Here is a 24,144-nt window from a genome sequence, read left to right on the forward strand (position 1 = left end):
GTTGAGGTGTCCTCCCTTGCCTCAGAAGGAGAAGTGCCCAAATGTGCCCGACCTGCGGAGAAAAGATCTTTCCCCCTGTGTTCTGCAGCACTGTTCCAGTTCTTAGTCATCTATCCAGAAAGCCATGGTGATGCTGGAGGATCAGAGGAGCCCTGAGCCTGAGGAGGGCAACAGCGCTCTGAAGGAACTGTTGGTAGTGAAACCTGTGGAGCCAAAATCATCCTACACCTTCGGATAGGTGAGACTCCTACTACTTATCCCCAACAGGATCTAGTTGCGGCCTATCCAGATGAGGAGCCAGGTGGGGCCTTGTTCGCTGTGCCGAAGGGTGATGAACTTCCAGCGCAGCCGGACGTGACATCCTCCATGACGCCGGGCTTGTGCCTCCCTGGACCTCTCGCGAAACTGTCGCGGCTGACTGACGTCACCAAGATGGCGTCTGTGGAGCCTACTAAAGCACTGCTCGTTCCAACAGCAGTGGGGTCCGGGACTGCTCCCTGCCGATGCCCCCTGCTATGTGGCCCAATGTAAGGGAATGGGTTACCGGGCCCCTGACGTCACTCCCCTACCACTTCCACAGGGCTGTGGTAAGCCTGCACTATATGGACAGGCCATGGACATTGCTAGGCCCCAGTCACCGGTCCTGGCCACTCCTGCCCCTGTCCAAGCAACTGCCATTGATCTACCACCTCTTTTTGTGCTTTCACTGTTCCCATGTGATAATGTGTCTCCTGGGTTATCCCCTGACATGGAGGATTGGTCTTTTGGGAGGGGGATAGCAGATCTGATGATTCCGAGGGAGAACCACAAGCACCCACTTGTAAATTTGTGTCTAAGTCGCCTGGGTCTTTCAGATCTTTCAAGGAATCGTCCAGATCACAATTTCAGCAATCTAATACCTCTGGAGTATCTTCCCAGGTATGTACCAGGCCAAGTAGCCTAAGGCCTGAACCTTTGTCGGGGAACCTCTTAAGTGGTGGGACCCTATGTTCCATGGCTATGTCACCAGCATGGATAGAACCAAGTTCTTGTTGGTAGCTGGTCCCATAGTGGATCACTGGTGGGGGGAAGGCCGCTACTCCCCAGAGGATACAGATGAAGCTATTCATCAATGGCTGGGAGAAATAAATGTGGGTGTTAGGACGCCCAAGGGCCCCTCCATTCTATATAAGGAGGTGAACCCTAAGTTTTGGGTCTTACCCGCCAGGGAGTTGGCCGAAAATATTGAGAATTAGCCGAGCTGACAGGGCAATAAGAAACAGGTACCATCAGCCTCACGGGTACGACTCCCCTTATGTACCTGAACCGATCATGCAAGAAATAGATGACAACCGGCATGACTGGCTCAAGTTGGCCGTCACTGATTACCTCCAATCTAAAACTAGTTTAAAGGAATGCGTTACTGATTCCCGTATCTGTTCCATCATGCGAGAGTGGCTTATATGAACATGTATATTCATGGATAGGGTAGAAGTCTGACAGCAAGCTGGTGCCTCTAAGGTGTATTCTATTTGGTTAAAGGATTTTTAGGGACGAGTGATTCAAAAGCCTGATCCTAAATATTACAAGTAGTTACCACATATTCTACATGTTGGAAGAGTTAGGAATATCATTGCTGTAACCAGTGGATGATTTGTGTTCTTGCTGTCCATGCATGTATTTTGGTTAATATTGTACCATCATACTGTATATGTAACCTGTTATTGCATCGCAGGCGCGCATCGCATCGCATCGCAGAGTGATCAAATTAGTTCCAGTGAGGACATAGAATTTTCCACCCAGGGGAGAGTCTAGCCAAGGCTGGTCAAGACTGCCTCTCTGCCTCCTGTCACGTAAGTCCTCTGTAGCTACAGGCTGTGGCAGGCTTTCCTATGGCATTGACCCCCCTCATGCTAACTCTGAATTACAGGAGTGGTGGTGACACAGAGGTCTGCATATAACCAATCGTGGTGCAGACCTTGTGCCCTCCCCTTCTGGTGCACCAGAGAGGAAGTGCTAAATTATAAAAGTTCAGCTCCCACCCTCCTTGGGTGAGGAAGCAAGAATAGAGATTATAGGCCTAAAGTCTACCAGAGAGCCCAGCACCATCCAGAGACCTGGGGCCCTCTGACATCTATCTGCATCCGCTGTATAACATCTGCAGTGACTGCTCAATAAAGCATCCCTTTTTTTGCATACCCTTGCCTGAGTCTACAGTCTATTGGGCAGGTGTGTGAGAGAAGTCTGTTCTGGTGGGGACTGTCTCTGGAAATCCTGGAGCCCACTGGAGCGGGAGGCGCTGACACTGTGAGTGAAACCTAAAGATCATCAAAAGCCTGTTCTGTTCCCCACACAATTGCAGACCACTCAACTATCCTGGACCCTCACAGGTATGCACACACCACAGAGAGCAGTATCCAGCAGGAATCTTTCAGAGAAGGGGAGAAGCAGGGCCATAGGGCTATATAAATATATAATTTGTATTTTTTAAAGATATATATGAATAATTATTTAGATACATTCCTTTATAATATGTTTCCCCAGCATCTTGCAAATACTTTTGATGCCACTCTATGGGCCTTCCTCTGTTAGGTGTAATAAGTGCAGAAGATGTGCTATTGCAGAAAAGCTCCTTTATAGTCAATAGGGCTTTCATGCGATAGCACGTCATCTGCACTTATCCCACTTTACATGATAAGGGCCTATAAATTGCAAGTTGATGTATATGCGGCAAAATTGGAACAATCAAACACAGGCCAACTAATACAAAAAAACATCTTCCTACTTTCAGTCACTCAAATTCACTAATAAATTTCTCTTCTGTAAATGAACCAGTGTCGAGTCATCTGTATCAATTTTTCATAACTATTGTTCGTCCTTTCTCATTCAGATTGAGATTTTAGTATGTCTATTATTTTATTCTATAAACATAGCACTACTGTACATTATGTAAAAATGTGAGAACACATGTAAAAGTATACTTAAAATGTCTATCCCAAACAGTCTATCATAATCTAGATTTTGTTTTCAAACGTAACCTATAATAGGTAGCTGAATAAAAATGACTTACCAAACACTTGCAGGAATGATTCTTTTTCTGTGAAACCTGCTTTGTTTGTAGCTCTGCAGATGAAAATACCTGCATCACTGTTTATAATGTTTTTGATAGTCAGTTCTGTGTTGTCGTCTCCTAGTGCGTATTTATCATTTTCTTCGACCACTTTTCCATTCCTACACAATGACAACATTGATATAAAGAAATATCATAAAGACATCTTATTATGAATTGGGGCTACGGTGTACAAACTGCAATTCTATCAGTGATGTGTGAAACAATGTGAATTCTGGATTTCACATGCTTATCTCATGTTACTGTTACACCATCTTTTTTAAATTGTAATACTGCAACAAACTCAATAACAATTAACTATCTAATTCAGCTTTTTAACACTCTTGTATAATCCGAGTACAGTACATATGAATAAAGTCGCATATTTAAAAGTCAAAATAATAGTGTATTAAGACCTAGTTTATAAAGATGCTGCTTGTCAGTTAAAGTTATCTTATATTGTTGTGCAACTTTAACATATGGCAACACGTTTTTGAATATTTTTGGACGGTGTGACAAAAGGATAAACATTATTTACCTTTTTTACGAAGTGGTGCTATTCTATAATATATCTTCCAGCGTCAATAGCTAGGGATGTACAAATGTTTTTAAACGTGCATCGCAAATTTTTTATCAAGTTTTCTGTACATTTTAAGTTTTTTCCAAAAACTTTGCAAAAGTTCACATTGGTCAAAATGTTGCCATTTTAACCTGAATTTCACCACTTTTGACAAAATGTTGCCAGAGGTTCGCAACATTGAGAATGGTACAGTAGTATGTAAAGTGCCCAGTGACCATTTACATTGACTTTTAATGGTTAGCAGATCCTCTCATCGGAATCATGTCATGTAAGAACTTGGAGGCAGGCCTGGTACGGGAGAAGACACCGGGAAAAGTGATCTCTGACCATTCACTTACATATCATCTTGGAAATATAAGTCTTCTTTCAGTTTGAAAGACTTTTAAATCTTACATCCTACACTATAAATATTTTTTTTTTTGCACTTTGTGTATTCACATCTTTTATAGTCAATCTTGAAAGTATATCTGTATGTTTTTATGGCGCCAACCAGGTACTGTATATATCACTTTACAATTTTTACAACATTACAATATAAATACCACACAGGGAAAATAATAGTACAGATGACATAAGTGCATGAATATATAAATGTAACATTGGGAGAATGGAATCTCTGTCCCAAAGTGCTTACAATCTAATCAGCATGTGAGGAGACTAACAGAAACAATAGGAGTAAATTTGAGTGCATTTGTTAGTGTATAAGAGCATACTATAGTTAAGTAAGTAAATGCTTAATTGAACAGGTGCATTGTCAGGTGGATTTTGAAGTTAGAGAAGATAGTTTGTGGACAAAGAGAGGGGGGGGAGTACCAGTGGAAAGGTGCAGAATGTGAGAAGAATTGTAAGTGTGGGAGAGCTTAGTGACTCAGGAGGTAGAGAGAAAAAAGGCCTGAAAAAAACATTGAGAGTTAATAGGGGTTATTCAAATTATTTGAGTTATTCAAGCTGAGGCATACAGTACTGTATGGTGGGACTGTAGAGGAGTTGATAGCCTTTAGAGAATGAAAATAAATTTTGTAGCGAATTAGAAAATTAATAGGGAGCCAACAGAGTTTCAGAGCAGGGTATATGCTTCCGTATTGGACTTCCAACAGTATCAATCATCCAGCACTGGGGCGTTCCTGCAGCTTTCCAAAGAGTACCAGAGACAGCAGGTTGATTTACAGTATACAAGGAGATTTATATAAAAATGTGTTTAATTAGATACCAATTGTAAAAATAGAATAATCAATATATATATATATATATATATATATATATAAATATAGATAGGTTCCTTACCGAGTAGATCCAGGATCCCAAGATCACGAGGCAAGAAGGAGACAGCACACTCAAAGGTACAAAAAGCAGCGTGTATTCAGTAGAAAAACCGGCACATAAACCCGACGTTTCGGTCCTTGACACAGGACCTTTCTCAAGGGAGTGCTAATACATAATGACACCTGACAAACATATATACCCACCACCCATTAACAAACAGATCCCTGATAGGCTAGACCATGATGTAAGACAGCTGTGAGCACTAGCTAATCAATTATGACATCAGCACTGAACAACAGTGGTCTCAGATGGCGTCTCATGTATCATGCTGATCATTACTGCCTTAGGTAGCAGTGGCGCGCGTGCGCAATGTACATCGCAACTAAAAAAATAAGGGGAATACCTAAAAGGCACACACATTCAATGCGTATGTTAGTTTGCACAAAAAGGTCAACAGAGCATATCAGTGGAACATATCCTAACAATACATAATTGAAATAGCAGCTGTAGAGACTAACATTCAAATACCGGCGTCAGCACTGGGAAACACCATGTCGGATGGCGTCAAACGTAACCAGTTAACCACCACTGCCAAACAACAATGGCGCGCATGCACAGCATACGTGACTGCAATGAGCTATGGAGAAATATCCTTAATGTGCCGGGTTTATGTGCCGGTTTTTCTACTGAATACACGCTGCTTTTTGTACCTTTGAGTGTGCTGTCTCCTTCTTGCCTCGTGATCTTGGGATCCTGGATCTACTCGGTAAGGAACCTATCTATACATTTCCTGTATGGGACAAGCACCTTTTTACCACATATGTGTGTGCCATCTGTTTATTTTTTTATTATATATATATATATATATATATATATATATATAAATAAATAAATAAATATATATATATAATATCACTTGTAAGTACATTCACATGTCTTAGACAGGTCTGCACCCCTGCCTTTCAATCATTATCACCTAGCATACAGTGCTCCCACTGCAGCAAGGGATTCTGGGAAATGACATGCAAATGAGCACCCAATGTGTCACCATTTGCCTGGAGGTTTTTTGTTGCCTTTTTCACCCACCATAACTTAAAGTGTGTGTGTGTGTGTGTGTGCGTGTGTGCGTCAAATGTAAATATAACTGTATGCTCATTTGCATGTCTTAGACAGGTCGGCAACCCCACCTTTCACCATTATCACCCAGCACACAGCACTTCCACTGCAGCAAGGGATTCTGGGAAATGACATGCAAATGAGCACACTGTGCCCCTTTTTGCTTCAAACCCATTTTAAACATGGTTCCCTATAGGCTTAAGCTTGCTGCATGGTCACAGCTTTAAGCACAGCCAGGGTTAAGATGCATAACCAGTAAACCCACCCACAGACAGCTGTTTCGACCTTAATGGGTCTTGCAGACCTGCCTAAGACATGCAAATGAGCATACAGTTATATTTCCATTTGCTATATGCTTTGCTGTGGAGGGTTTTTGTCACTTTTTTTACTCACCATAACTTAACTAAGTATGGTAAACCCCATCCTCATTGCTTCAGGTTTGCATAGCCAGTGTAACCAACCCCACACTGATGAGACCCATTAAGTTCAAAACAGTTGTGAGGCCCGCAACTTTGATGGAAGAGAAAACGCTTTTGTGTTGCTGGTAACAGAAAGATTAAGAAGATGCAGAGGAGGAATGCTGTCCAGTTTGCTCTGCGTGATGATATCCGGATGGATCGCCTGAACTTCAGTCGGTTGGTGTTACAGAAGTTATTTGGCTTCAGCCCCATGGAATTGGACTATATCTTTGAAGTGACACCAAGTAAGTGTTACCAAGTGATCTTTGCAAACCTAGCTGCACATGAGAAATGTATGAAACTGTATTCCCTGTTTAAGAGGGAGGGAAAATTGGATAAGATTTTCTTGGAGGACCTGACTAATAGGAGCAGGAAAAATGTGTTTGTTGCGATTTACAATGAAAATATAAATACAGAGGATGTAGCCTTTTGGCTTAAACAGTATTGTGCTGTAGAGTACGAGAAACCAGAAAGGTGTGTGGATGAGGACTATTCTGAAGCCAGGGTCATGTGTGATGTGTGAATAGCCCCAGATAGCATTAACTCAGCTCCCTTTTTAAATCACTCCAAGTCCTATAATATTTCCTCCACTTTATTGGGAAAAGCAGCAGAATACAGGTTCTTGTGAATGGTGTGTAGTGGTGATTTATAGTTGGAAACAGGTAAAAATAAATGGCCTCACTGAGGGAGATTACATAGAAGGGTGCTGTACTCACTGTCTCCAGGGTGGAAAAGGAAGTGAGGGGCAGTGTGGGTAAAAGAAATAGCCTTGGGACAGACTATCTAGACCAAACAGGAGGGGGGGGCAGACTAGCCCATTCTGGTGAGGATCACAGGGGCTGCAGTAGCAGCTCACTGCTTTCATGCCCAGAGGCAAGAAATGCAACATTGTTGCAAGTTACACAGGCACAGTATGTGTGTGTGCAAACTCCATGCAGCTGGGAATAAGATCTGACAGGCAGAAGCTGCAAAGGAGAGAGGGGGGTGAGTCAGAAATGTAGTTCTTGTTCCATGACACTCCCCGTCTGGTATCTGGAGATACCACTATATAACAGACTATGTGGAACATATGTGCAATGCATAACAAAGATAATATCACATTCTCAAACAATGCAAGAGTCCATGTCCACATAGCGATGTGACACCGGCCGGTATCACTTGTATCAAGGTCCCTTGGCCAAGGTTCTTTGGCAAAGGATGCACGGTGGATGCACAGCTCAAGGTCTTTGTGTAAAAGTCTCTGGCACTGTTTCCTTTTAGCCTTGTGAGAGAACAGTCTTTTTGTCTCTGTAGTTTTACCCACAGAGTGCATCCCCTTGTAGGCATGCCAGTCGTGGTAGCCTGTGGTTCTATCACTGGGTGTTTGGCAGAAGGAGATGGCTTTTGGCTCCTTGCGGAAGCGGAACAACACTCCTGGAAGACTGGTTGTCGAATCAAGTCCAGTAAAGAGGGCGTCGTTCAGGGAGACTCCCTGAAGCTGAGTGCTGGGGCTGAACACTACCCAGATTTGATCGGGTTCCTCTGGGTGGTAGGCCCCAGATGATTGAAGGTACCGGCATTCTTCACCTTTCTTCATTAGAGGTGCTGGCTTTGCGTGGCCGGTAAAGAATATCTTCTGGATGAAGGCCACAAAGTTGTTTTTGGTCTCTGGTTCCCTTTGTAGGTCGCAGAGGTGCAAAGTGAACCTAGAGATGGCATGTTCTCCATTGTTTGGGAAGCGCCTTCTTGGTGAACGGAATGGTAGCGGGTTCACCCAACTGCCTGGTCTGTCTTTGGAGAGCTCCTTGGTTGTTAACCTCGGGAATCCTCTATCTTCCCTCGATGGTGTTTGCTTGTCGTTGTCCCTTGTTGTCTGGAACGCTGTGCACCGTAGGTCATCGGTGCTTTTCTCTTGCACGAGAACATCTCCACGTAATTTGGTGAAACGCTTTTGTGTCTCTTTGTTGACTGCCCTCAGGAGGTTGTTACCTCCATGGACATGACGAAGAACAGTCTCTTTTGTCCTTGTAAATCCTTTTGGGAAATGTCTCTGCAACTGTCTCCTCTTACGTGTGTACGAACAGTCCATTTGACACTGTGGCTTCACCTGTAGGGCACAGTCTTTTGCGGTTATGCCAGCCGTGACAGCTGGCTGCTTTATCGCTGGATACTCTGTGGAGAGGAACGACTGTACGTCCTAGCCGTGCCATTGCTCGCGAGAGGATCGTCCGATTGTTTATTGTCTTTTGGACAACCCCTTTGTCGGTCACCTTTGGGAGGTTACTCTCTTCCTTCAGTGGAGTCGACTCGTCATCCTTGGTTATCTGTACCGCTAAGCATCCTAGGCCATTGTCACAACCCCCCGATGCAAGGATGTTTTTGTTGACCTCAGGGCTATGACCTTGTCTTTTCTCTTCACTTGGCCCTTCGGTCACTTGGAGATGGCAAAACATGGTTCAGAGAGAGATGTGTGTCCACATTCTGTTACTACCGTTCTGCGGGCGTCAACATAGTCTTGCCCGTGCTCTTTGTCGGTGCACGCATTGCCCACTATCACCCATCGTAGGTCAAGTCTTTGGGCGTATGGCGCGTTGTGGGGTCCGTTATGCTGTTTATGGACTTTATGCACCCTCATGATGTCCCTGCCGAGCAGCAGCAAGATCTTGGCGCCTTGTTCTACCGGCAGGATATAGTTGGCTATTCCCTTGAGGTGCGGGTAATGGCGTGCCATGTCTGGTGTGGGAATCTCGTCCCTGTTTGTGGCCATGTGGCTGCACTCGATGAGTGTGGGAAGGGGCATGTTCACTTTGCCGTCTATTGAGCATATGGTGTAGCCATTCACTCTTCTCCCTGTGGTCTCCATTCGCCCTGCGCACGTTCTGAGAGTGTAAGGAGAAGCACCGTCTTGTATGTTAAACATGTCGAAGAACTCTGACCTGACCAGCGATCGGTTGCTCTGGTCGTCGAGGATTGCGTACATCCGAATAGCCTTATAAGGTTGTCCCTGGGGGTGCACTGCGACAAGGCATATTTTGGAGCAGGATATTTTGTCACCTTCTTTTCCGCAAACCTCAATGCGCTGAGATGTGACGGATGTTGACTCTCCTTCTTCTTCCTCCCCGCCATGCTACGCTACGGAGGATGGGTTCTTGAGTTGGTGGAGTGTCAGCGCCTCTGGGTGTAACGATGTCACGTGCTTGTCACTTTCGCACACTGTGCATTTGATCTCTTCTTTACAGTCCCTGGCTAGGTGAGTCGTGGAACCACAGCACCTGAAGCAAATTCTTAATTCTCCAAGTAACCTCCTGCGTTCCTCTAGAGACTTCATCCTGAACCCAAAGCACTTGTTGAGTGAGTGTGGCTTCTTGTGTATGGGACATTCCCTGTTTGGGTCCCTTGGTTCCTTGCTTCAGGGACCGACTGATCGGGAGTAGTTTGGGTCGTGGAAGGCACATCCATCCTGCGGACCGAGATGGGTGTTTGGGTATTACCATATCTCGTCGCTGGTCTCTCGTTCCTCAGGCTGCTTGCACTGTATGTGGTTTGCGCACCCATGATGAAACTGGGATCGTTCCTTGTCCTTGCCGCTTCACGGATGGAGCTCAAGAAGAATGAGAATGGGGGGTAGACGACTTGCTTCTCCCTTTTGTATTTGGAACCTTGTGAAATCCACCTTTCTTGGAGGTTGAAGGGTAGCTTCTCCAGGATGGGTCTCACTCCACGAGCTGAGTCTAGGACGTTGAGACCTATTAAGAAGTGGTCTTTCCTTGCGAACTCCAGTTCTTGCAGCAGGTCCCCGAGCTCTCGTAACTTCGAGTAGTCTTTAGTTGTGATCTTGGGGAAGCTGTCGACTCTTTTGAAGAGCGAATCCTCGACTGCTTCAGGGCTGCTGTAGGACTCTTCAAGCCTTTCCCACACTAGGTCAAGACCTACTTGGGGCTGGTGCGCGTTTGCCGCCCGCAGTCTATTCGCGTGCTCTCTGGATTCGTTCCCCAGGAACTTGAATAGCAGGTTGAGCTCTTCCCTCGCTGAGAAGTCCAAGCTGTTGATTGCGTCTTTGAACGTGAACTTCCACGTCCGGTAGTTCTCATGGCGGTCGTCGAAGCTGGTGAGTCCTGCTTGCACCAGGTTACGCCGGATCATGTACTTGACTATGCCTGTCAGGCCTGAGGCATCGGCGTGTTTGTCCCGTTCTGAGGCAGTTGCTGTGAGGGTCTGTGCGGTCGCCTCTTCCTTGGCGTGGACGCGTGATGGCAGCTGGCCAGTGTGAGGGGCTGTTTTCTCCCGCGTGGGTGTACCTGGATTGCGAGCCTGTTGTGGTGCATCCATGTGCGCGCTGGCGTGTGGATCACTGTTGCGGCTGTGGCAATCCCAGGCAGCATGTACCATTGAAGGAACAGCATCTTCTCCTCGTGGGCCTAGCAAGTCTTCGGTGTCTGTGGAGTCACTCCATCCGTGTTGAGATGGTGCGCTGGTGTTTACACTGAAGAGGCTCCTTACGTAGTCTTCAGTGCATTGGGCTGGATCCTCTGAGCCTATCCGTCTGTACGGTTGCTCCCCGCCATCCTGTCTCGCGGCTGCTTCTAGGACTTCAGCTTGGGCTATGGCGGCGGCGGCTTCCTTCTCTTGGTTTAGGGCCACTAGGTTGACGTCCACCTCTGTTTTCTTCCGTGCAGCTGTGGCAGTGGCTTCAGCGGCGGTGGCAGCGGCAGCGACTGTCTGCTCCTCCTCTTCCAAGCGGGCCCTTTCTAATTTCATGACTGCCTCTTTCTGAGCGTATGCGGCCCTGGCACGTGCGGCCTCTGCGGTGGCTCGCGCCTTGGCGGCGTTTGCGCTTGCGCTTGACACGTGAGATTGCGCTGATCTTGCTGACCTTGATGAGTGCCTTGATGTGCTGGAGCGCTGCGACGCGGTCTCCAGGAGGAGCTCTATTCTCACGCTTTGCGCGTCTGTGATAGCGGTCCACACGCGGCTGTCACATGCAAGATCAATGTTATTTTGTAAGTCTCTTTCTTGCAGGCTTTCGCCGGTGTTGGCTCTGGTCAAGTAGTTGATGTATGTCTCTGACAGCACGAGTGGTTAGACTTTATTTGAATAATTGCCTGCGCGAGCTATTGAACGTTTTCGCCAATGCTAACAACATTGCGTAACTCTAGTATGGTTCTTTCCCAGGCCTTTTCTAATTTAGCGCGGTGCGCTCCAATGTCAATCTCATATTTTTCGCGGGCCTTTTGTGTCAGTGTGACTGTCCGTTTAGGCCTTGCGCCTGCCTGCACCTGTTGCAGTTGCGCAGCGGTCTCTGTGTCTGAGTGATCGCTGTCCTGCGTGATGTCTGGTAAGGCTCTGAGTTCTGCCATGCTGTAGGTGTGTGTAGGCCTTTAGCCAGTGCGTGTGGCGTGCGGTCTTTTACCTTGTCAGCGATTGGCGTCTGTCTCAGATGATGCCGAGCGGTGTCCTGCCGCGTGCAGCGTAGGGGTAGCTGTATTCACAGGTGTCCGGTGGCTCTGACCCGTGTCCTGGCGGGCGTCCGGTAGCATGGCCCTTGATGGCGCTAGCCATGGGGACGTGCGCAGGGGTAGTTGAGATGGTGGTTCCTCACTATGGGGCTGTGCAGAGGTTGAACTCAGACAGAGAAAGGCATTAGGTTTGTGTGTAAGGTGCACTGTCAGTCTGCAAAGCTGCTGCCTTGTGTGCAGCGTTGGTACTGCTTTTTCAGTCTGCAGAGACTGCTCTGTGTTCTTATTAGCAATGTAAAGCTGCTCACTGTCTTTGCATAAAGCTGTAGTTGTTTTCTGTAAAGAGAGAGGCTGGTGGCTCTGTGTAGCAATGTGCAGTAGTATGCTTGTACTGTGGTGGTGAGAGACTGCAGTTTATTTGCTGTGTAAGCTGCTTGCTTGTTTCTTTAGCACAAAGGCTGTGGGTAGCAGCTCCTCTGTGTGTGTCCCCAAGGCACACGTACTTCTTTTTACTATTCTGAAGCCAGGGTCACGTGTGATGTGTGAATAGCCCCAGATAGCATTAACTCAGCTCCCTTTTTAAATCACTCCAAGTCCTATAATATTTCCTCCATTTTATTGGGAAAAGCAGCAGAATACAGGTTCTTGTGAATGGTGTGTAGTGGTGATTTATAGTTGGAAACAGGTAAAAAGAAATGGCCTCACCGATGGAGATTACATAGAAGGGTGCTGTACTCACTGTCTCCAGGGTGGAAAAGGAAGTGAGGGGCAGTGTGGGTAAAAGGAATAGCCTTGGGACAGACTATCTAGACCAAACAGGAGGGGGGCAGACTAGTCCATTCTGGTGAGGATCACAGGGGCTGCAGTAGCAGCTCACTGCTTTCATGCCCAGAGGCAAGAAATGCAACATTGTTGCAAGTTACACAGGCACAGTATGTGTGTGCAAACTCCATGCAGCTGGGAATAAGATCTGACAGGCAGAAGCTGCAAAGGAGAGAGGGGGGTGAGTCAGAAATGTAGTTCTTGTTCCATGACAAGGACCGCATTAAAACTGGTGTAATGAAGTACACTGTACTCCTGAAAGAGGACAAAGAGACATTAGAGTTGGTACATATACCAAATGCGATACATATTGGGCAATTGAATGGATCAGTATTTTATGCGGGACAGCCAAGAAGGTGCAGGCGATGTGGGGCACCTGATCACTTGCAGAAGGATTGTACAGAGGAATTCTGTACAAAATGCAACCAACTGGGACACAGTAAACATGGGTGTACGGAAGAAATGAAGTGCAATTTGTGTGGCAAAAACGGTCACAGTTTCAGACAGTGTCCCCAATCGTATGCAAACCGAGCCAGAGGAGGTCGGAGGAGAGAGGAGACAAAAACAGAGGAGGAAGAAAAGATGGCCGCTACAAACGAATGCCATGCGGCTGAGGAACCACAGAAGTCAGCTGGAAAAGTGGAGTGGAGCAGTGTGTGGCCATGGAGCCAGATACTCCCACCCCAGGCTCAAGCAACACCTCAGGGCCTGGGGAAGTGGATGCTTTAAAGGAGGATGCTGGGTAGGAGCAGTTTGTAACCAGAGGAAAGAGAAAGTTACAAAGCCAAAAAGAAACTGTTAAAAGAACAGTGCAACAAGTGGCAATGGATCTGAGTGGACTGGACTCTGATGAAAGCTCAGTTGATGAGGACTTTCCAGCAACCCCAGAAATTGGAAGCTGGGCAGATTAGGAGGAAACAGAATCAGAGGAGAGTGAATCTGATGGAGAGAATGGTGAGGAATGTAGGGAAGTAAAAAAGAGGAGTGTGAGTGAGGAGAGAGAGAGAGCACGAAAGTTGCATGGAAAAAATGGTCAGACGATGAGTGGAAGGGAAGGGGAAAGTCTCTGTAATATGTGCACATAAAGGACAAATATACAATACAAAAATGGGCTGGTTGGGTGGGGAAGGAGGGAAATATGGAACGTTTAAGCTTGATTATGGATGATTGTAAGGGAAGTCCAGAGAAGTATGAAGGAATACTGAATGATGATTGTTTTGTTTGCTTGGGGAGGAGAGAAGGGGAAAAAAAGGATGTTTATTCAAAGCACATTACAATTTGTCATGCAAGGTTTATGAATAAGAGGAGTTCAAAGCTGTGATGCCTCACCTGCAGCCTTCTTTGATGTTGAGGATGTTTGATGAAATGTTAGAGACAGAAGGGTTTGTAAGTAAGAAATTTTATGTTGATTTCTTTGACAAAAGGAAGTTAGTGTGGTAAATGTTAGAATACAGTATGCTAGTTTAGTTTTTTGCTGTGATAAAGTGAGAATTTACTGTTTAGAAATGTATTTGTTTGTTTTTAGTTCAGTATTTTAATGTAATATAGGAAGTTATATTGTAATGTGTTTTTTTTGGTTGTTTTTTAACTAAAGAAAGAATAGTTCATTAGTACATGATATAAGTTTAGTCCATGTGTGTTCTAATGATCAGGAAAATAATGTTTTCTGTTTTTGTATTTTATGTTTTGATGACATAAGCTGTAATGTTATATTATGAAAATAAACAAATTTATTTCAAAAACGAAACAGCTGTCTGTGGGTGGGTTTACTGGCTATGCATCTTAACCCTGGCTGTGCTTAAAGCTGTGACCATGCAGCAAGCTTAAGCCTATAGGGAACCATGTTTAAAATGGTTTTGAAGCAAAAAGTGGCACGGTGTGCTCATTTGCATGTCATTTCCCAGAATCCCTTGCTGCAGTGGAAGTGCTGTGTGCTGGGTGATAATAGTGAAAGGCGGGATTGCAGACCTGTCTAAGACATGCCAATGAGCATACAGTTATATTTCCATTTGCTATATGCTTTGCTGTGGAGGGTTTTTCTCACTTTTTTTACTCACCATAACGTGTACAGTATGTGTGTGTATGCGTGCGTGCACACACACTGTATACAGCTCAACCCCGTTATAGTGCAATCTGCTACAACGCGGATCTGCTGACAACGCTGTGCGAGCGTGGCTCCTATTTTTAAAAAAACACTTTAATAACACGCACACTCTCTCTCTCATTAACTCTCTAAGTGCTGGCATATACTCAAACTTATTCTGTTCAATAATCAACTAATGGACTTGAGGGTATGTTACATGCTTGAGTATACAAATCTTTTTCTTCTATATTTCTTTTGTACAGAATATGAAGTCAGCATGGTCTACTTTTGCAAACATTTGAGTGACTTTGGAGTGTTTAATCTAATATATTCAAATTTAAGGCACCAAAAGGATGTAGAAGATTATCAGGGAGATATCTCCACTAGGATTCTGCTTTTAAATTATTAAATATTGTGAAGGTTTAAGAACCTCCACCGGGGGGGTGGGGAGGAGAGAGGGGGGCTGGCTCCAGGCGAGGGACTGAGACAGAGACAAGAAATCCCTCTTCTCCATACTGCGTGAGAACCCCCCGTCCTCTCTCGAAGACTCACACACCACCCCCCCTACTCGAGTCACATAGTTGCAGCCTCCTTGCCTCTAGAGTCAGCGCCTCACTCCTCAGTGATGTCTGTCCCAGGCTGCACCTACAGAGGGGGACCCGGCACAGAGCAGTCTGCAGCGCTCTGAGGTACCTGTTGCCTTCAGCTTTCCCCTATTGCACAAATGCTCACTGCCACCATGGGATTATGATTGACCAGCGGTAGAAGCAGGTACACTACTCGCAGCCGGTATATAACGATTCCAGCCCCCACCACCCCCCCCCCCGATTGCGGTGGCCATTTTTTTTGCGATCCCGGTTATAATGCGGTCTTATTCTGTGGCCCCTGAGCACCGCGTTATAAAGGGCATATATATATATATATATATATATATATATATATATATATATATATATATACACACACACATTTTAAGTTATGGTAGGTGAAAAAGGCAACAAAAAACCTACACCGTTATATATATAAAAACAAAAATTTGAAAAAGCATACAATTTGATTAGTGCTGATGAAAAAAACTGTATTCTATGAATATATTTCTGTAAAGAAGATTTTTTTGTGAAAAACTATTTTTTCAAAATATAAGAATTGTTGACATTAAAGCTCCCTCACAGAAAAAATATGTATAACAATAACATGTTTAAATATACTTTCACATTTTAAAAACAGCAAACTTTACTTAAACATTAACTTAATTGAAATCGAAAGGAAACCTTGTTTTAAATGGGAAAATGCCGTATTGATCTCTTCAAAAGTAAAGAATCTACATTCATTTGGCTGTATTCTAATGTTTAAAATGTGAATAAAAATAAATTAAATAGACAAGACAAGAAAATCCATTATACAATGAATACAATATTTCATCTCAAATTGTTGACCTGTAATAGAGGATTCAAAATAGTTAGAAGGAGTAATGTGTTCATATGTCTTAGTATTATGACATAAAAAATTCTTTAGTTTTCTGTTATCTCAACTTAATTAATATCTTTCCACAATATACTAATGCAAGATTAATTTTAAAATTGGGTGCATTTCTGAAAATCCCCATTGGATTCTTAGACAAACTAGGTCATAAAATATTTCAATGTTACAGAACATATTTCCAATATCTCTTATAGTCAATTTTAAGATTAAAAAGAAACTGTTCTTAAGAATTGTTTTGTTTTTTTTAGAACAAGCTGAAGATAGTCTAACAAATGGTTACTCAGTCAAACTTATTGAATCTGCTGTTACCAGAGTTAAAAAGAAACAAAGAGTATTTTTACTGACATATCGTAAATTAAAAATGACTGAAACAATCTAATACTTCACTGATAACCAATAGGATGGAATTGATAGCTGCTGCAAAATAGGAAAAAACACATGGCTCAGTCTCATGACTGAGGTGATTCAGATCCAGCAGTATGAAAGGGGTTAAAATTGTGTTAAATTATTATTGCTTGCTATTGGTTTCAAATTGACAGGGGCAGAGTTTATTGGGTGGTTGGGCTAACAGGAGTGGTATAGGGCAACCATTTTGACAGGACGTTTGAGAAGCAAGTTTCATCCTTCTTGTTTATTAAAATTGTATCTCCCAAAACAAACTGTTTTTAAACACTGACAAGACAGTAACAATGGTATTTGGGACCAAGGCTAAATTTCTAAAGCTTCCAGTGACTGAGCTCCAGATCAGAACCAACGCTAAAACCACCCTAACACCTGTTATTAGTTTTAAATACTTAGGCATATGGTTTGAATCAAATTTAACATTCGGGGTGAACATTGATACCGTGACATCCAAAACTTATGCCAAACTAGGTGTACTTTATAGGAACAAATCCTCCCTAAGTCTGCTGGTCAGAAAGTGTATCATATAGCAGATGCTTATGCCAATTATCGACTACGGGGACATAGTATACGGCTCAGCACCCCAGACCCACCTTAGCAAACTTGACACCCTCTACAATTCAATATGCTGTTTTGTTCTCCAATGCAACTACAACACACATCACCCTCGAAAGACTCAAAGAACTAGATTGGTCATCACTTGAGTCTAGGCACAAAGTTAATCTTCCCTGTCTTGCCTTCAAATACTTTCTAGGCAAGCTACCCGTCTATCTGTACAAGCTCCTCACCCCTACCACATGCAGCACTAATCATCTGAGATCTGACTCCAAAAGACTGTTCATGGTCCCAAGGTTCAGCAAAGCATCCGGCCCCTCCTCTTTCTCTTACCATGCACCCCAAAATTGGAACAATCTACTGGAGACTCTCACAGCCACCACCAGTCTGTCTCACAATTTAATCTGGTCTGTACCTGTTACATACGCCTAATAATATATATTATCTTTAACTGTGCATGAATGTCTTGTATATAATGTATACCCTGTTCACATATGTACTGTAACTATGTATTTGTAACCATGTATTATTTGTCATCATATCTATGCCCAGGACATACTTGAAGACGAGAAGTAACTCTCAATGTATTGCTTCCTGGTAAAACATTTGATAAATAAATAAGAGCCCAAAGGTGATTTTTACAAAGGCGCCTAATTTTAAAAATAGCCTTTAACCTAGTAACCCATTGAGAAAAGATACTAAACAAGAGTCAAATGTGTAGTCAAAATTAAAGAATGTTTTAGATGTCATAAATGTATGACATGAATGCATGACTTTGAACTATTTCAAGTCCTGTATTACTGGTCAACACATATTGAAATTAATTATTTTATTAATTGTAAAACCGGTTTTGTTGTTTATTTAAAGTATTTTACTTGTGGCTTACGGTATTTCTGTAAAACAAAAACAAAAAACCTGAAAAAAATTCACATTTTGAAACATCTTAGAAATATAAGAATACTCCCAAATTATTAGCGAAGAATCTATCAGTTATTTCTATACACATTCTTGTACTGTTCATAATTGTGATCCTGCCCATTTAAACATTTTTGGCATTGGGAACATCATACTAGAACTAAATGTAGGGACTTGATAATAAAAAATGCACAAATGCGCACCAGGGATTAATGGAAGGTAATTTATTAAAAATACACAAAAACTGAGGGGATCCAACCCCACCTCAGAACAGCTGTGCAGCTGAACGGCTAAGTACTACCAAGGAGAACACCTAATGGTGACTAAACCCTAAGCTGCACAGTATACAAATGCAAAGTGCATTTCTCCCGTCTTGCCTTCGAACGCTTTCTGGACAAAGTACCTGCCTATCTGACCAAGCTCCTCACCCTTACCACACCCAGCACTTATCACCTGAGATCTGACTCCAAAAAACTATTCACAATCCCAAGGTGAAACAAAAATGTGGTTGTTCCCCCTTCTCTTACCGTGCACCTCACAACTGGAACAATCTACCAGAGACTCTCAAAGCCGCTACCGGTCTAAGTTCTTTCAAGACTAAAGCTGTCTCACGTTTTAATCTGGTCTGTAACTGTTACATACACCTATTATCTTTAACTGGTCATAAAATGTCTTTAAATATAATGCGTAACCCTGTTCATATCATGTAACCTTGTATTGCTATCATAACTGTGCCCAGTACATAATTGAAAATGAGAAGTAATGTATTACTTCTTGGTAAAACATTGTATACATAAATATGTTTAACAAACAGGGGCCTATGCACTAAGCAGCAATAAGCCACTTATCACCACCTTATCGGTAAAAAAGCCTACAGTGATTCAGTAAGCCCCAATAAAACGTCGATAAGAGACACTTTTCGGCCATTATTTTTGCAGAGAAAAAAAAAATTGCCAAACGCGCGGCAATAAGCCACATATCTGCAGTTTTTCAAACTCGTGCTATTCTAGTAGTTCCGTTTAGCTTATCGAAGCATATCACAGCTCTAGAATTGAGCTATTTCCTCTCACAATCGTCCCGCCAGGAAAAGTTGTCAAGAAGGTGGTGAGAAGCTGCCTATAAGCGGTGAGACGGGACTTAGAAAAAATTATGCATTTTTCCTGCATCGGATTGATGCGGGAGTCTACGGAGCTGAAATCCAATAATATGAGCACCGGAGACCCCCGGTATCAATCTGATGCAATAAAAATGCATTTACAGTCAACTTCATTACCTTAGCGCAGTGATTCTCAACCTTTTTTGTTTGGAGGAACCCTTTAAATATTTCGTAAAATTTCGGGGAACCCTATCTGGATGACACATGTTCGACAGGGGTAAATCACAAAATAGACGTGTAAAGTAGTAGGGGTAATAAATAATAATTAACTCATACATTTGAATAAACAATGTGTATATATTTTGTAATGATTTTGGTTTAAACATCACCCCCCCTGCATCTCCCATAACCCCCACCCCTGCATCTCACATCACCCCCCATGGATCGATCGATCTCTCGCCCCCTCTCCTCTCTCCCTCTTCTTTCCCTCTCCTCTCCCTCCTTCTCTTTCCTCTCCCTCCCTCTCTTTCCTCTCCCTCCTTATCTCTCCTCTCCCTTCTTCTCTCTCCTCTCTCTCCTTCTTTCCTCTCCCTCTCTCCTTTCCCTCCTTCTCTCTCCCCTCTCCCTCCTTCTCTCTCCCCTCTTTCTCCCTTCTCTCTCCTCTCTCCTCTCCCTTTCCTCTGCTCTCCCTCCTTCTCTCTCACATCTCTCTCTCCCTTCTCTCTCCTCTTTCCTCTACCATTCCTCTACCTCTCCATCCGTCTCTCTCCTCTGCCTCTCCCTCCTCTCCTGTGCCTCCCCCTCTCCCCTCTCTCCTCTCCCTCCTTCTCTCCCATCTCTCTTCCTCTCTCCTACACACACAGTGTCACACACACACACAGTGTCACACACATACATACACGTACACACACACAGTCAGACACACACACACACAAACTGTCACACACTGTCACACAGTCACACACAAACTGTCACACATTGTCACACAGTCACACACACGCAGTCACACACAGTCACACACGCACACAAACAGTCACACATACACACACACACACAGTCCCACACACACAGTCACACAGTCACACAACCTGTCACAGTCACACACACTGTCACACACACTGTCACAGAAACAGACACACACACACACACACACACACACACACACACACACACGCACACACTGTCTCACATTCAAACACACACACACTCCACACACACACACACACACACACTCACACACACAGTCACACACAAGCAAAGTTTGCAGCAAAAGCAGCCTCTCTCCCTCCCTCCCGTAGCTCACATGTCAGGAGAAGCAGAAGCAGCAGCCTCTCCTCCCCCCCAAGTGATGGGCTGCTAGAGCATGCTCAGAGGAGGGAGGAGGAGAGTGGAGGGGGGTGAGCCAGGGACACACACACAAAGTTTGCAGCAAAGTCAGCCTCTGTCCCTCCCTCCTTCCCTCAGCTCACATGGAGAAGCAGAAGCAGCATCCTCCTCTCCCCCCCCTTCTCTGAAGTGCAGGGCTGCTAGAGTGCGAGGAGAGTGGAGGGGGGAGAGCCAGGGAAGCAGTGTGCGGCCGGCCAGGCAGAACCTCTGGGACTGCTCCATGGAGCCCCAGGGCTCCACAGAGCCCCAGTTGAGAATCGCTGCCTTAGCGGCTATCCGCTAAGGCACTGCTGCGCAATCTTTCCTGCTCGTGCCCCCCCCCCTCATGCTCCCCTCCCTTACTTTCTCTCCGGCTCCTGACGTCAAATAACGTCACGGGGCCACATGACGTTACGTTGCCATGCCAACATGATGTCACATGACCCCACTGCGTCATTTGACGCTGCATTGCCATGGCGACGCATCGCAGAAGAGAAGGTAAGTTAGTTGCAGAGGCCTAACGCAATCCCCCGGTATTAATTTAAATGCCTTGGGGGAAGAGCACGGGACCCCTGAAACCAACCACGCCCCCCCTGAATAATCTTGCACCCCCCAGTTTGCGCACCGCTGCACTAAGGTAATGAAGCTGCTTTAATGAATTTTTTATTATTAAAATGCGGGAGCAGTGGCCTCCTGAGCTGAACCACATTGATTTCAGCCTTGGGGACCCCCTGCTTCCTGAGTTACAGGCCAGATATGGGGTGCTGGTATCTCCTTCATTATTTAAATTCGCCGGTCACGTGACACGGATGATTTAAAAATGGCGGCAATCCTGGCACCTGATGCTTCATAGCAGGGCATGTAACTCTGGAAGCAGGGGGTCGCCGAGGCTGAAATCAAAGAGGTTCAGCTCAGGAGACCCCTGCTCCCGCACACTATAAATACAAATTACATTAAAGGAGCTTCATTACATAGCAGATAGCCACTACGGTAACGAATGTGTTACATTTTTAATTAGGGTTTTATTACTAATGTATTGCAGCAGGGGGTCTCCAGAGCAGAACCTTGTTGATTTGAGGTCCGGGGACCCCTGCTTCCCAAGATACAGGCCCCATTATGGGGTTCCGGTATCTCCTATGCATTTAAATGTCCCGCGTCACGTGATCGTGGGAATCAAATGAATAGGGGATACCGGCACCCCATAATGTATCTCGGGAAGCAAGGGGTCCCCAGACCTGAAATCAACACGGTTCTGCTCTGGAGACCCCCTGCTGCAATACACTAGTAATAAAATATAAATTGAAAAAAATTAATTTCGTGGGCGATTTGAGCATGTAGAGGTGTCTCTCTCTCTCTCTCTGCTGCAGAAAGAACTCGCTGTGTGAGCCCTTTTAAGAGAGGAGATCTTCGCGCCGCCAGCTACTCGCCATTTTTGCAATTGTTGCTATCACTGGTGTTCTGGGCTTTCTGCATACCGTGATAGCAACACTGTCGAAAATGGCAATTTAAAAACCCTGGCGATTTTTTTTATTGGTGATTAGTGCATAGGCCCCACAATCTTATTTTCAGGCACAAAGCATTTAGATTGGAGTTTTTGTTAACTGGGATAAAGTCTGTCTTTTATATACCCTAGAAAAGATGAACAAATGCTCTGGATATACAGAGATGATGCAGCCATTCATATATAGAGTGGGGGCCATAGATTTTCTGGGGCGGGGGGCGCGCCAGTTATAGAGGTCCCACGCTCTCCCCCCAGGCTTTTAAACTAAAGGCCGGGGGACTGTGCGAGGCCTCTACAATACACTTACCGTCCCTTCCAGCAACGCGTCTTCCCGGTAACCTGGTGTCAAATGACGCCATGGGTTACCATGGCGACGTGACATCACATGATCCCACTCGTCATTTTACACCGTGGTCGAGCAGGGGGTGTTTATATATGTGTGCTATTAAATAAAAACTTGTTGTTTGAAAAGGACATGGCTTACCTGTGCCAGCTTATTTGAGGTTCGGGAGAGCCAGCGGCGCGGCAAAGTAAAGTTACATCCTCTTGCCGTTCTGCTGTTGCGTTAAAGGATCTCTGTTGGATGAGAATAGCTGGAGGAACTGAATGAAATACAAAATAACAGGTTAGTAATTATAGATACAGGACAACTTTAGATAAGATGTGTGGTCATATTTCAGCAGCTATACCATTCCAACACCTTCCATCCCATTCCCTTGAATTGCTATAAAGTGCCTTCTGATATTAGAAAGCGCTATGTACATTAGTTGCGCTATAATTAAAGACATACTGTAGTGCTGACAAGTATTCTAAAACAAATCTGGGGCAATCACCAACAAGGTACATGCTGGGTACATGCTGCAACATTTCAGTGACATTTCTGCAGCTAATGGCCCATCGGATTAACAGCGGGGGTCCCTGGCAGTCCCATTCAAACTGAATGTGACTGCCAGGGACCCCTGCTGTGTTAATCAGATGGGCCATTAGTCTCTGCAGAAATGTCATTGAAATGTTGCAGCCTGTACCCAGCATGTACTTGGTTCTTGTTGGTAACAAGATAACACCAGATTTTCCAAGGCAAGTTTAAGGCAAGTTTTCGAAAACTTGTCGGCGCACCTGTACATACATTTAAAAGTGTATAATGGCATAGAAACCACTTAATAAATATGGGACATCATATTTAAGTGCAGTAAAATTATATTTTTTCATACTTAAAAAAAAAAAAAATCTTTAAAAATAAATATTATGGCATTATTCTTACTAATTTAAAATTAAATTCCTTCTAGTCCCTCCTTGCCAGTACAAATGAATAGGAAATTAAGACCTGCCCCATTGGTGGAAGTGCAACACTTGCAACAAATCATGCTCTTCCCACCTGTACAAGCTCCCTGCTCTCTTCCTCAAAGCAGTTACTGTATCCATCTGGTTAAGCAACAGGAAGGAAAAGAGAAAACAGAATAATAATGGATAAACAATAACAAGAAATGTTTTCCAGGGTAGGACCATTGCACGGGCATGGAGGGGCTTGAAGAAATTAAATTATCATAAATCTGTTACAATAATTCCACCTTTCTCTCTATGCCCCTCCTATGCCATTGCAATTTAATCGGGATATATACAAAATCAATCCACTTCATAAGGTGAAAGAAAAAAGACCACCAATCAATAAACAAAACTATAATAACAGAAGAAAAAAAATCTTACAAATCTGTTAGAGCAGACTGGCTCCGCTTAAAAAAGGCGTCAAAATAGACAGGCTACACAAAAGGTGACAAAGCGGACAGGCTACACAAAAAGGTGTCAATGCGGACAGGCTCTGCAAAAAGAGGTGTCAAAGCGGACAGGCTCTGCACAAAAGGTTTCAGGGCAAACAAGCTTCTGCACAAAAAGGAGTCAGCGAACAAGCTTCTGAATAAAAGGCTGTAGAGTGAACATGTTGTGCACAAAATGTGGCAGAGACGAGCAGACAAGCTTCTGCACAAA

The 24,144-nt window shown here is 44.2% G+C and overlaps 1 protein-coding gene across 3 annotated transcripts in view; it reads right to left on the reverse strand.

Annotated features, from left to right (window-relative positions):
• Positions 1 to 24,144, reverse strand: part of NCAM2 (neural cell adhesion molecule 2) — a 500,008-nt gene that overhangs the window by 256,546 nt on the left and 219,318 nt on the right. For all 3 annotated transcript variants that reach the window (XM_075593954.1, XM_075593952.1, XM_075593953.1), the window contains 2 exons: positions 22,646 to 22,763; positions 3,050 to 3,210 (listed from right to left, as the gene is read on the reverse strand). In XM_075593954.1, the coding sequence (XP_075450069.1) occupies positions 3,050 to 3,210; positions 22,646 to 22,763 (279 nt within the window). The remainder of the gene's footprint in view (positions 1 to 3,049; positions 3,211 to 22,645; positions 22,764 to 24,144) is intronic.

Source organism: Ascaphus truei, chromosome 3 (genome assembly GCF_040206685.1).
Source record: "Ascaphus truei isolate aAscTru1 chromosome 3, aAscTru1.hap1, whole genome shotgun sequence".
NCBI lineage: Eukaryota > Metazoa > Chordata > Amphibia > Anura > Ascaphidae > Ascaphus > Ascaphus truei.